The sequence below is a fragment of the Plectropomus leopardus genome, chromosome 14 (assembly GCF_026936395.1).
Source record: "Plectropomus leopardus strain MGB_pleo_1.0 chromosome 14, ASM2693639v1, whole genome shotgun sequence".
NCBI classification, from domain to species: domain Eukaryota; kingdom Metazoa; phylum Chordata; class Actinopteri; order Perciformes; family Serranidae; genus Plectropomus; species Plectropomus leopardus.
In genome coordinates, this window is record NC_142189.1 from 6,831,038 (window position 1) to 6,845,023 (window position 13,986).

General features: G+C 36.6%; 2 protein-coding genes across 4 annotated transcripts; one reads left to right on the forward strand and one right to left on the reverse strand.

The window, feature by feature from the left end:
- The first annotated feature begins 318 nt into the window (after positions 1 to 318).
- Positions 319 to 5,331, forward strand: LOC121953579 (galectin-related protein B). The gene is made up of 4 exons (XM_042500744.2): positions 319 to 460; positions 762 to 847; positions 3,194 to 3,374; positions 4,461 to 5,331. Exons 1-4 carry the CDS (start codon positions 434 to 436, stop codon positions 4,602 to 4,604), a joined length of 438 nt encoding a protein of 145 aa, XP_042356678.2. The 5' UTR covers positions 319 to 433; the 3' UTR covers positions 4,605 to 5,331.
- Positions 5,332 to 6,071: 740 nt separating this feature from the next.
- On the reverse strand, positions 6,072 to 13,306 carry plek2 (pleckstrin 2). 3 transcript variants are annotated; one of them, XM_088087653.1, is made up of 10 exons: positions 13,224 to 13,306; positions 12,375 to 12,429; positions 10,906 to 11,070; positions 9,533 to 9,717; positions 9,325 to 9,416; positions 8,460 to 8,647; positions 8,222 to 8,323; positions 7,586 to 7,669; positions 7,292 to 7,370; positions 6,072 to 6,530 (listed from the first exon to the last, which is right to left on the reverse strand). In XM_088087653.1, the coding sequence occupies exons 3-10, from the start codon at positions 11,026 to 11,028 to the stop codon at positions 6,397 to 6,399; spliced, it is 987 nt and encodes a 328-aa protein (XP_087943779.1). In that variant the 5' UTR covers positions 11,029 to 11,070; positions 12,375 to 12,429; positions 13,224 to 13,306; the 3' UTR covers positions 6,072 to 6,396. The 3 variants fall into 3 exon arrangements, with proteins under 3 accessions (XP_087943779.1, XP_087943778.1, XP_042356000.1); XM_088087652.1 differs by lacking the exon at positions 13,224 to 13,306 and adding an exon at positions 11,378 to 11,488 and having other exon boundaries at positions 12,375 to 12,418; XM_042500066.2 differs by lacking the exons at positions 12,375 to 12,429; positions 13,224 to 13,306 and adding an exon at positions 11,378 to 11,712.
- Between the last annotated feature and the right edge of the window lie 680 nt (positions 13,307 to 13,986).

Below are 13,986 nucleotides of genomic sequence, written 5' to 3' on the forward strand. Positions count from 1 at the left end.
GAAATAATTATTAAATAATTTTTGGGGAGTTTTTTTATGTTTTTTTTTGTTAAAAAAAATATTTTTTTGTCGTCATTGATTTTAATATTTTTGAGGGTTTTTTATTCTTACTTTGAAACTCACTTGTACTCACTTTTATTTGAGTATTTTCACAGGGTGGTTATAGGCTATTAGCTGCTACGTTTACTTAAGTAAAGGATCTGGATACTTCTTTTATCACTGGCGCTGAGCTTACATGTGTCTATTCATCTCGTAATGTATGCCCCTCTGTCTCCCTCTCTGCCTGTCTCCCACCATCACTACCACCAAATTGGGAGCCTGTCTCTATGACAACGTGGTGCAGGCGGGGTTTGCCAGCTGGAGGCAGAGTCAGTCAGTGCTCAGTTGGCATCACCGGCTCCAAACCTCCACACCGCATCACGCCCTGAGTGGAATGGAAGAAAAGGACAAGAAAGAAAATGTATGTAGCTGCGCGCACTTTGTCGGCTTTATGGCATGCATTGCATGGATTCTGCAAAATTATGACTCCTGCATGTCTTACTGAACGGAATACAGTTTGTCCAGCTGAGTCACTGATTGTTTAGGATGCGGATCAATAAAGCTATTGTTCCCATCGGGGCCAGAAGCTGCAGCTGAGCGCAAGATTGAGACCTCAGCGCTGCATGATAAAGGACAACAATGCAATAATAAACTGAGTGTGTTTAGCGGTATAGGCCTCATCCTGTGAGAGCGCTCATCTAAACATCTCTATTGTTTCACAGGGGGAGTACACCGGAGAGATAAAGGGTGGGCTGCGGCCTTCAATGAAGCTGGTTGTTATGGGAATTATTAACAAAAAACCCAAGAAGTAAGTACATACACCTGTTTTCACTTCGCGTTTTAAACATTACTGATATACTGTTGCGCACATGACGTGGCAGCCAATTTAAGTGAGTGAAAAAAATGTCCAAAAAAGGATTTTTGAAGCGCACAGACAGCTGTTGTCTGTGTTTTTGTGCATGTGCCAACCACCCAGAAAGTCCCCGTTTTGGGAAAATATCTCTGTAATGCCAGCGCGTTTCCTAATTATAGGTCAGTATGTGAATGCGCGTGGGAGAGCTGCAAAATCCCATGAAATCTGTACAGTCACGCCGGAATTTCTTTGGTTGATAACATCAGCTGCTTATTTCAGTCGTAAATTAAAGTCCAGAAGATGATAATTTGGCTGCACAAAAGAAAACACACTGTGCAAAAATAAAATGTGAATCAGAACTTTACTCTTTCCTTAAATAGGCAACTGAATGCAACATGACGGAGCTTTTCAGTAATTTAGAGTTTTGGGGTGATTTTCTTTTCTTCTTACTTTTTAAAAAAATAATTTTGAGCTGTTTTTTTGGTAGGCTATATGTGTTTATTTATAAAAAAAAAAATATTTTGCATTGGATACTTTTCCTTTTAATTGCTTACTTTAGTACATTTTCCTAATAATACTAACTTTCTTTTACTTGAGTATAATTTCAAATCAGGACTTTTACTTGTACCAGTATTTTTCTGTGTCCGTGGATTAACAGAGAATTAATTGCCAACTATTTTGATAAACATTGATGTCTTTTCCATTTGTAATATTTAATAATTTTGAGTTTTGGGGGTTGCTTTTTTTAGATAGATTTTTTTTCTCATTCATTTACATGATCTATTTCCCTTTTTTGTTCTCATTTTAAAAAAATAATAATTTTGAGTTTGTTGGGTGCATATGGGTTTTATTTCTAATAAGATAACCTTGTGTGATCACTTTATAAAAATAAATAAATTCAAATCATTTACTTACTGTAAATAAAACTAGTAATTCGACATTGTAATAATATTTCTTTGTATGTAAAATTCCTGGACTCAAACTGTTACTTGAGTAAAAGTGCAGGAGTGACAGCAACATAATGTACTTAAAGTGTTAAAAGTAAAAGTATAAATTATGCAGAATGGCTCCTGTTAGTGTTGTATTAATGCATTGACATGTGAGTAATACCTAGATATAGCTGGTTTAGGATAACCTACATTTAAATATATAATTTTGGATAGTTTTGTATAGCAGTGCATCCTCAATATTCCTATGCAAAGCAGTAGACATATAACATAATACAAAACTGAAACACTGGATTAAACTGGTAGCCTATACCTCAAAACTATATAGAACAGTAATTGTACTTTTCTTTACTGGGAGTTGGATGTAAATGTTTTGTATGAGAAATTCTCCAGCAGGAATAGGCCAATGTGCCTTCTACATATTTCCCAGTTTTGCAGTGTGTTCAAACTCATTATCAAAAATCAATTCGTTTTTCAGTTGTTTTCATTAAATGCCTCATTACAGTACAGTTGTAATAAAAACCAGAAGATGTCACTGTTCTCCAAAGAATGTACAGAGATTCTTAACCTTGTCTAATTCATCAGAAGAAGATAATGACAGCAGACAGACAGAAAAGTTATATGTCAGCAGTGGCAGAGGAAGTATTTTATTAGATCTTTTACTTTAATACCACCCTGTGAGAGTAGTCTGTTAAACTATGATTAAAAAAATATGTAAGTATAATGGGCAAAATATATTAAAAGTACTAAGTAAAAGTGCTCATTAAAGTGATTGTTATATTATTATATACTATACCATTAGATTATTATTATCATTATTACTTATGTATCTGTAGAAGTAGGATTTTACTCTTGTAGTTGGTTGAGATGGTGCTCAATTTAAAAAAAAACCCAAGATATCGGACTGTAACAAATGATGATTTTTATCATGACATCTTATTTCTCCAATGAACTGATTGTTTGGTTTGTTAAAATTAAGAAAACTGTGATAAATAGGCCACTGTCACAATGAGCCAGAGCCCAAAGGTGCTACAACAACAATGCTTTTGTTTGTCTAACCAACAGTCCTCACCTCAAAATTAAAACAAAAAAAATGTAGCAAATCTTCACATTTGAAAAGCTAGAATCATGAAATACCTTTTAACATGTTTTGTGTGCAAAAATCTGAATTTGTAAAGTAAAATAGCTGTCAAAAAAGTGTATCGGAATACTAGTATAAAGTGTCATGAGACAAAAACGCTCAAGTTAAATACCTTAGATTTAAGTGGTAAATGTACTTAGTTAAGTCCGCTGTGTCAGTATTTTCTTTGTAAACTTTTTGTCTGTCCCTGATGTCGCATGTGTGTCTGAGCAGCATGGAGGTGATTCTGTCGAGTACACCTCAGGAGGAGGAAACAGAGGGGGATGTGGGACTTCAGTTGAAGGTGAGCTTCATGGATAAAGCCGTCCAACGCAACGCCCGCCTGGCTGGGAAGTGGGGAAGACCTGAAACTACTCTCTCCTTCTTTCCTTTTGCAGCTGGAGAATCCTTCAAGGTACTTTTACTTTACCTAATATACTGTATACTGAAAATTGGTTTGATTTCTTTGTCAAACATATATATATGCACACACACACACACACACACACACACACACACATGTATACATATACATATACAATATACAAACTCCCCAGCCATAGCGCAGTTAATGGCAGCTCTTCATTTTTTACCAGCTGTAATATTAAAGTGATGAAAACATTAATGCATCAGTAATTATAATGCAGTAATTTATACAGTAATTCTGAAATGGGACATTCTGCATAATGATTACTTTTACTTTTGATACTTAAAGTATATTTTGATGCTGGTACTTGTGTACGTTTTCTTGAGTAAGATTTTGATTGCAGAACTTTTAATTGTGAGTATGTTACACTGTATTATTGCTACTTTTACCCTTTAAAACCTGAGCAAATTGATTTGATTGTTTCAAAAGCATGAGGAAAAGGCAATTAGTTACCTAACCAGATGTGGCCCAAAAATGAGCTTTTTTTAAGTTTCAAGAAAATCAACTGAAAATAAGACCAAAAAAAGTGAAAAACAAAAACAAGCATGAAAATCAAAATGAATAAGAAAAAAAATTATTTATTTTTTATAGGCTATTTTATCATATTTTTTCTGTAGCATAATTATATATTAAAAAATGTATGTAGTTTTCAGGACATTTTTCCCTTTTTTAAATTTCCTTATTCTCCCCTATTTTCAAAAACTAATACATTGCTAATTTTCTTGTTAACTTTTACTGATTTATTTGCAGTTTGTGGGACATTTCTTGCCCAGTTGGTCATTGCAGTTTTCCACCTTTTCGAAAGAAAAATCAAACCAATTTGCTTAGGTCGCAAAAGGTCAAATAGCTTGTGAAAGCTTTTTAAATGCAACACAGGAAAAATGATATCGATCCAGGTTTCAAGGGGTTAAGTAAAAGATCTGAGTACTTCTTCCACCACTAAATATTTCATACCCATCATTCTGCATACTCTTCTACTAAATGGGACTGTGCACTTTGTTTACATTTTAGGCTAATATATGCACCTTCAAATATAACTGACTGAGCCTCTCCTTTATCTCCTCTGTCTGTTAGATGGAGATCGTTTGTGAGCACCAGCAGTTTCGTATCTTGGTGGACGGACAGCCTCTATGTGGATTCACCCACCGGCTCTCGCGGCTCGCCTCCCTCACTGCCTTACGAGTCTTTGGAGACCTACAGCTCACCAAGGTGGCCTAGCAGCAGCGTCTCGTAGACCAACAACATGAGGATGTTCTGGGAACAGTGTACAATAGTTAGAATAGAGCTACTTTTTGAGTGAATGATTAACCTCAAGATGGGGAAAAACAAAGTAAAACCTGCCTCGTAATCACGTGTAAAGACAAAGTGCCTTCACTAGATTACCTGTTTGGGGACTTGAAGATAATGACTGAATGTAACAGTCATTATTTAAATGTCTAAAATCAACTGAGGAATGTGATTCAAAATGAAAGCAAATGTGGTCGAAAAGCTATAACATTTTCCCTTTGCACAAACGTGATGTGTCACTGCCGTCAGAAGGAGTGCCGCATCCGTCTTTTGTGCGTTAACAAAAAATCTCAGACGTTTTTTGTCTTTGATTTCTCTGGGGGTTAACCTTTGAAAGCACTTACGTTTACGAGCGCCTGCATGAAGATGAATGTTTCTGAAATCAGCTGATTGTCATTCTGTGGCCGACTAAGTACTGTAACAGGTGTAATAATGTAAAACGAGTTAGCCGACATTAGTGCATGCCAGTGATCATTCCTCTCAGTTTGCCTTCAGACTAAAACAGCTGGAGGGATTTTAGGTTAGCTCACACTTTCTGTTTATTGATATCAGCTTTGCCCACTGAGTTGTGTACTTTTCTCTTCCCCCTGAGCACTTTTTATTATGTGAATGTTTCATATTGGCTTTACTTCACTGCAATAAATCACTTTTGTTGTTATGTTTGTGTTGTTGTCCGCCTTGTGGTCGACTAATGCTGTGGAGATTCACTCCCAAAACCAATGCTACAGTAGGATCAAATAACACTGAGGTATTGTATCACTAATGATTTCACTGGAAAGAGCCTGTAAACCAACACCAGCTCAGCCTGAGTCACTCAGATAAAGGCTCGACTCAGCTTGCTGAGTGGGAGTGCCTGTCTGTGATTTCTGGAAGCCGCTGGCCTCAAATCAGACTTGATGATTGTAAGAAACACCACCCGAGGATTTTCTTGTCTCTACTTGTACTTCCTCTAGGTGTCTGATCCTTTATCAAAAAGCTGTATAAAATATTTCGCTCAAGGTTTCTGCAGCGTTCACCAAGTTAACCATTTGAAACCTGTATTTTTGTCACTTTTTTTGAGCTACATTGAACCTTTGAATCCTGTGCAAATTGGCAAATTTGGGGAAAAAAACAAACACAATGAACAACTTGGCAAGAAACGCTGCACAAATTGCAAAAAATGTTTTCGATTTAGAAAATTATGTTTAGAAGGCATGTTGTTGAATGGCATGAATGTTTAGAAGTTTGGAAGGCATATTTTCCTTAAAAAGTTTGGCCATGTTTTTTTTTTTCTTTTAAAGAAATCAAGCCATAAAGGTTTGGAACCGCTGGGTAATTCATTATTACATATTACAGTCTTACTATATAACTAAATATTATTTTAAGGAAAACCTTCACCTGCAAATTAAAAATAGTGGATTATATGTGGTGAATAAAAAAGTGTTTAATCATGAAGAAATCTTGTAAAATACATTATGCAGTGTGATTGCCAGAGAAATTGCTACAAATGTGGGGCTTTTAAAACCCTTTTAAGTCACATTTCACAAACTTTAAAATTCAGAATAATGAAGCTGAAAGCACAGATATGTCTGAGATAAATGAGCAGAAATGTTTTATGACCACTAACACTTTCATGTAAAAAAAAATTGCATGTTCATTGTTTGTTGCTACAGTTAACATTCACAGAATGTAAGTCTTTTTTTTTCTTCTTAATAAATGAGTCGATATGTTAGGAGGTGAAGTTTTAACTCCCTGTCTGCTCTCTGATCGCATCGATCCACTCCATCTTGTCCTGGTTGTTCGGAGCCTGGATGAAGTAATGTATGTCTGACTGAGTGATGATTTTAAACAAGTTGCCTTGAATGTTGCCTTTTACACCTGCGGGAGAGTAAACAGCGTCAGTAATGTAGAACTGCATTAGGATGACTAAATAAGGCTGCTTTTGGACGGACAGAGAGAATCAAGCCGAAATAGTGCAATTAAACTTAATATGAAAAGCTAAATGGCACAGTCTGTGGAAAAAAAATAAGATTCCAAAATACACATTTTAATTTCATTTTTTAAATTATGGTTAAAAAAACCCCATTAAGTTTATTGTTTGCAGCTGCATGATCTTTAAAAGATAATGCTAGCCTTTTTCCCCCCATTTTTCTATATCTCTCATATATCTCACGAACAGACCAAAACTAACAATGCATTAATCATTACTTTATCACTTCCCTACTCTGTCTGTGGCTCTCAGACAGTAAAAAAAAGTGTTGCTTTTTACTTTATCATCTGAACTAAAGGTCATTGTAGATATAAGATAACATCATTTTGGGTTTCACAATCGTGCTGAAAGAGAGGATGCAGTGAGATGAGAATTTACACCAACTGTAGATATTTACAATCGCACCTGTGAGTTGGCCAGTGCAGTCAGAGCTTGGTCTCATGTATTTCCCTCATCAGATAATTAGATTTTGTTTTTAAACTTTTAAACTCAAAAAAAGAGGTAACTCCCAGATATAAAACGGATATATAAAACCAGATATACCAGTTCCTCTCATTGCTCGTCCTGTTTTGTAATTATCTGCTTGAATAACTGTTGTTTTAAAGAGTAAAATCCTCTGAAGCAGCTTCAGGTGCAGACAGTGACTCACCTATGGGAACTCCGTTATCGTCCAGCGAAGACACCAGACAGGCTCGCAGCGAGAAGCCGCCAACGGGGCTGACGTCATCCTGACAGATGACATAAGACAGGAAGTGGATGACACTCAAATTATGTGGAAGTGAGTTATGAGTGTTACGAGTAATGACGGCTTCAGAGTCAAACTGTAACCGCCCTGAGGCAGAGGCAAAGGAAACAACAGTTTTGTTTGGGTTGACTCTGTTGTCATCATAAACAGTATTTATTTAGGTAACGTAATGGTGTATTTACTTTCACACACACTCACCTTGGTGGGATCATAATAGTGAAGGTAAGACGGCTCTGAACGCAGCACAAACAGTCGTACCTTCCAGTTCTTCCTTCTGTGTCCCTGTGTTTGTAAAAGTGGTTGTCAGTAAGTTGAAGTGCAAATAAAAACACATTTTGGGTTGCCAGGTTGTGAAAACCCCCTTTGGCTAGTATTCATTGTTTATATTTAGGCTTTTATAAGTGTGGGTAATTCTTTTGCTAATGGGGTCCTCACTTTGCAATAAGCCATCAAGTCTGTACTTGTACATTAAATAAGTTGTAAAAAAAAAAAAGATTTTTGTCTACGTTTCCTGAAACCCATAATAAAGCATTAATAATTTTATCAAATTAATTAAGCCATCAGGCAAACCTTATAAGCCCCCTTTTTTAACTGTATTTGATATGTATTTTGTGTTATTTCATCTTAACTGTATTACATTAAAATGATCTGGATTAAATTAATTAAATTATATTGTTATATTGGACATATTTCATATGAGTTGGGGCTACATATATTTGGAAGATGAAAAACCTGCCCACAATTTAATTGATTTCATCAAGTGAGTTATTTCATAGAGTGCTTTAGTTTTTGGTCAACAATAATAAGATGCATCAGGTTATACAGTGTGTTTACCTGTTTGAGTAGATATCCTCTCTTTATAACTTTTCCACTGAGCTCCACTGCAGACAGCGACGTCTCCGCCTTCACGCTGCCTCTCTTCTTTAAACTGTCAGACTGCGATTCAACATAAACATGCTGATTAAAAGCAATTTCAACCTGCTAATATGTGGACTTACACTGAAAATGTTCTTAGTGTGACATTATGCAGCAATTAGGTGCTTGAGGTCAGTGCAACACTTCTGGTACTCACAAAGCTGTAGAGTGCAGTGGAGTCGTCCACGAACTGCTCACTGAGGCCGGCAGTACGGAGAGCCGCCACACTCTTCATGCCGACGGTCCGCAGGAAACCCTCCTCCAGCAAGGCTGAGGCAAGCGTTATGGCCTCCACACGGGTCAGAGCCAGCTGCATGAACACCAGCCAGTCCACCACCTCTGAACCTGCAGGGACATCACATATGTTTACATCTGTATGTAACACTGAAACCAGATACAGCAGATAGATGGAAAAAATTACATCAGATTCAGAGAAAAATGGACATCAACAGAGAGAAAAAATGAACGGATATGTAATATATATTGCCAGGATATATTTGGGGTTTAAGTAGGTTATTAGATATAAATACAATAATACAACACAATAAATACAATATTACAGATCATATCGTATCGAATCGTACCGAAACTGTATCCCATGCCCTACTTTTTACTCCACTTTTACTGCATTCTACTTTATTTTTCATTTCAGTGAAATTTTTTTAAACTATTATTGCAATGCATTACAGTGCAGGCCCACATGTAAAGCAACTGCATCCAAAAAGGTCCTATGAACACACACACACACACACACACGCACACACACACACACACACACACATATATATATATACAGTATATAGAACTGCAATTGCCTAAAAACTCAGGTATATAATTCAAAACATTATTTCATTAAAAGCTAAGAAAACAACCTAAGTTACAGAAGATAAGTAACTGAATCCCTGAGCATCATGCAAGAATTATAACCAAGCAGACAGTTCCCATTCAACAAACTGAGAGGTTAAAAAAGCCGTATGCATTTGAGATTACAGAGGAATAAAAAAGATGTTGTAAATGTTCACCTGAGAAACAGTTGCTGTACGTGCTGCCCTGCTCCACATGGGCACTCATCGTGATACCACTGTGGACGTCATACATGGTGTCCAACACTTTGCTTCAAAAGTGACAAAGAGAAAGACAAAAACAGTCATAAACAAGCCGAGACAAAAGGTTTGCAGGAAAACATGTGGAAAATGTCTGTGTGGGTGAAGTTTTGTTTGTACGACTTACCTCAGATTAACTTTGGTAAAATGGGATCCAGCAGGGTCTTCCTCATTTGTCACCTCCCCGCCTTCAGCTGGCCGCAGCTTGTCGACCGCAGCAGTGATGTCACCGGCCCAGTTGTCTCTTTCCTCCCGGGAACAAGCCTCCAAAAAATGATCCACCCCATTTTTTGTGTGGAGCTTGAACACCAACTAGGACAAAAAGAGACTGACGTTCAGTCTTGTTGACAAATTTGGCCAAAAACTGAATAACAAATTGTTTCTCAGAGTTGGTGGATGATGAAGATCAGGTCCTGACAAAACAGTAACCTGAGGCAACACATGTGAAAGGATCAGAGCGCCTCAGCCGCTGACGACACACCTTCACTGAGGTTTCTACCAATAAAATCATAAACAAAAGGAAAACACTGGACAGAAAATGTAGTGCAACCATGTTAAAAGACAGAAGTGGGGACACAGCATAAAGTACACTTGTACCAGCATTGGTATGCAAGCACTGTACTTTAATACAATTTTGACATACTTGTACTTAACTGGAGTATAATCATTTTTTCCTGCTACTAAAGTATTGGAGTTGAGAACAATTTAAGGTATTTGTACTTGACTCTTTTCTTTTCATCCCACACTGAAAAATGTATCTCTCACTTCATTGCATCTATCCTATCGCTTAAGCAACTGGTTACTTTACAAATACAGATTTTTGCATAAAAAACAAAAGAAGAGTTTATGAAAATATGTTTTACTAACAAAAAATCTAAACAATTGTTCATACAAGTAGAACTGATATAATTAGTCAATAAATGAATAAGCTGATTGGTAGATAATGTATTGGCAACTATTTCTGATAAACATTTCAATCATTTTCTTTTATTTTTAATAATTTTGAAGTCTGGGTTTATTTATTTCTGCATTTTGTACTTTTAATTTTCATACTTAAAATGTATTTTTTTTATTATACGTACTTTAACTTAAGTCAATTTTTCAATGCAGGAATTTTACTTTTGACAGAGTACTTTTATAGTCTGGTATGAGTACTTTTACTTAAGTAAAAGAACATAATTCTTCCCCAACAACTGCATTTCAGAGGGAAATATTATACTTGTTACTCCACGACATTTATTTGATAACTCATTAGGTACGGATTACATAAAAAAACATTATTATTTTATATGATGTGACGCACTATTTTACTTATAACCAACCCAGTGGTACACAAAGTACACTGTAGGCTCCGCATTCATGAACTACATTAAAATGCACTTATATGTATTCATCAGTGATAGTCAGACAGATTTTTAATAATATAACTTTTTGCACTGCCTTTGAAACTTCTGTTTATCTTAAACATAACAAGTAACAGCTGAGGCTGGAATAACTCACCGGCCGATTTTCGCACTCCAGAAAAGGACAAGTTATCACACAATCCTTCAGGATGATTTTCCCTCTCTGACACGAGTCTCTTCTGCCTCCATCGTATTTGTAATAGAGTAGTTTGTCTGGCATCAACACAAACCAGCGTGCCTTCCAGTTGTGCACAATGTGACCCTGAAATAAGTCGATTAAAAATGATCAAAACTTTTTTCAGAAACGCAAAACACTCTTCTCTTTCAAAGGTCTTGCCAGCATTTAGTATCTCACATTAGTATGATATTATATAAGCTTCTTAGATTTGAATGATTTAAGTTTGCTTCAGTCTCAGAAAAAAGCCAAAATTCTGTCCCAAAAACAAAAATACAGATACTTTTACCATTTTGTTAAATTTGCTAAATCCCTTCCTATGCTACAAGTCACACTGACACGATTAAACCCATATTCAACAGCACCGTGTGTGTATTTCAGAAAAACCTCTTACCCTTTTCACCAGGAATCCTTCTCTCAGAGTCCCATTGTTTTTCGTGGTATCCATTCGGTTCAGCGTAATCTTTGCAAGTGAACTTTGCCTGTTCCTGCCTGCTCAGGTTTTCTAATGAAGAGGGGAGTGCGTCACCCTCTTCACACACACACCCACACACACCTTGCTCAACAGTGAGAGGCTGAACCAATCCAGTAATTTCTGCTAATCACCACATGAGGACGCACTGACTCCTTCAGAGGCTCAGCACAGCTGATATGTGCACAACAGTTTCACAGAACTTGTTTGTAATGAAAATCTCAGAAAGTAAAAGAAAATAAAATATATTTGTGGTAGATAGTAACTGCAAAAAGGAATAATGTAAGCCAGAATGTAATAAATGTATGTGCATCACAGGAATTAATGAATATATAAGTAAATAGGTTGTAAAACAGTAAGTGCAAATATATAAAAGTAAAGAAACAATAGTGATAAGCTCATTCATTATGTTTTATTAATTATTTCTGGATGTGTATATATATATATTTTTTTATTGATCTAATGTTTACTGAATGGTTTCTACTCTGTTGTCATTTCTGCTTTTTTGTATTTTTCTGTAAAATATTAATTTAGGGTTTTGGTTTGTTTTTACTTTGTTTTTGTTTGCTGTCTTCAAGTTGGCTTCCTGACGTCTCTTGACACATTTTTGTTTTTGTTTGTTTAAATCATCTTAAGAAGCTTTTAATTGTATGCAACTAAACTAAACTAAACTCAAGCCCTCATGAATCTTTGAATGCTTGAATGTGAATTTCTGAGCATAAAATAAAGTTATATCAATAATGTCCTGTCCAAAAAAATAAAACTAAGCCAACCACCACATGTGTTACCTAAGAAAATGCTAAATTATACATCTTCCTTCATAATTTTAAGTGGTAATAGTTGTATAAATATGAACCTGTTGTGTAAAAGTCTAGAAGAGAGACAGAGAAGATTAGAAAAAGATTAAAAGTCCTCTCACCTCCTGAAATGTCTTCTTCCTGAAATGACCCTGTGGGTGACCTCTGACCCCAGTTCTGAAAATTTCACTGCCATTAGATTTAACAGCGCCCTCTAGGAACCAAGATCTAAAGAATATGACAACCAATCCTGGATTTTCTCTATGTGTGTGGAGAAAAAAGGGGAAATCTTTCTAAATCAAAAGCTCAAAAGAAGTTTTTGCCCCATCAGTTTCAGTATGTGAAGAATTTACATCCAAGAGATGAAGCTGTAAGAAACATCCCGACAGATGAGATTTTTTAAATCCCATTTTGATTAAAAAACAGCAGCTGGTGGTCAAAGAAAACTTCCAGCAGCAACAATGGAAGTAAAGACAGTGAAACAAAACAATACAACACAAACCAGGAAATACAGCTCTGGCTTTAACTGACTGAACTGAAGGAAATGTGGTCAAAGAAAAACAGAGATCAAGCAAAAACATGTATGCAGAGGGATGTGTGTAAGTGTGAGGGCGAAAGAGATGAGTGGTTTTAGGGGGGAATGAGGATACAAAAATGTATTTTATCTTACATAGTTTGTGAATGTTTGAAGGTAAATCATTGTGTAATCCTTTTTTAAAAAAAGGAGAAAAAAAGAAGTAAATTCTATTAAAATAAATGAAATAAATAAATAACTACATACATTATTATTACCATCATCATAAATAATTAGGTTATGAATCAGTGTGTGTGAGATGTAAGTGTGTATGTTAGAGAGATGGGGGGTGTTATGGTCAATTATCTATTCATTTTAAAACAGCAAAGGCAGATGAAGAAACAACAACACTTTCGTCATCATTCACTTGGACTGATGCTGATTCTTCATCACTCACTTTTTGTCTTCAGTGGGATGACCTTACATGCTGCTGTCCAGGCAAAAAACACAGAGGGCCCAGGTGTGGCTCTTGAGGTTGATGACGACCCCTGACCCAGATCCTGCAACACAAAGAAGAACAGCAGACCAATGGGACACCTAGTGGAGCAGAGGGGTCATCACAACCATGTAATGCCACCTATTTCAGGGGAAATCTGGAAAAAAGCTGGATGAGAGAGAGACATGTATCTTTCTTTTCTCAGTTACAGGTCTCCCTTAAACTCCTCGTTGAGTCTCCCAGGTGAAGAAACCCGCACATACAAGCATGTGTTTATGAGACAACTGGAATGTGCAGCAGACTCAACGTGGCAACCGGCCAAATGACTGCCAGGAAAAGAATCTGTTCAGCACATAAAGGAACAATAACCCCGAATCCTGCTTGTGAAAGTCGAGCACCTTGCTTGAGTAAAAGTCAAACATGCTCCTCTGAGCCGAGTGTTAAGTCAAGTCCCAGGTTAAGGTGTGTCTGGAATGCCCTCTGTGTAACATTAACCATAAATCAAACATTAATTACGTAAAATAAAGATGATGGTGTTTTGGCACGCCAGGATGTAGAGGGCTCTGACGCAGGTCAGCTCACGTGGGGCGCCCCGTTGTCCTGGTCACACACACTATAAATGCAAACACTTGCTTGACTCTGTTTTCTTGGTCCAAAGACTTATTGTTCACTGGGTGTGTGTTTGCGTGTCCACGTCCACAGCTGGTTACACAGAGCCAGTCAA

Excerpts from the sequence above, each read along its gene's own strand:
- LOC121953579 (XM_042500744.2), top strand. The coding sequence starts at position 434 with ATGGAAGAAAAGGACAAGAAAGAAAAT. Across the intron at positions 461-761 it reads AAAAGGACAAGAAAGAAAAT|GGGGAGTACACCGGAGAGAT; the intron begins GTATGTAGCTGC and ends ATTGTTTCACAG. Across the intron at positions 3,375-4,460 it reads CAGCTGGAGAATCCTTCAAG|ATGGAGATCGTTTGTGAGCA; the intron begins GTACTTTTACTT and ends TCTGTCTGTTAG.
- plek2 (XM_088087652.1), bottom strand. The coding sequence starts at position 11,431 with ATGGATACCACGAAAAACAATGGGACTCTGAGAGAAGGATTCCTGGTG. Across the intron at positions 11,071-11,377 it reads AAGGATTCCTGGTGAAAAGG|GGTCACATTGTGCACAACTG; the intron begins GTAAGAGGTTTT and ends GACTTATTTCAG. Across the intron at positions 8,324-8,459 it reads CCACTGCACTCTACAGCTTT|TCTGACAGTTTAAAGAAGAG; the intron begins GTGAGTACCAGA and ends GTTGAATCGCAG.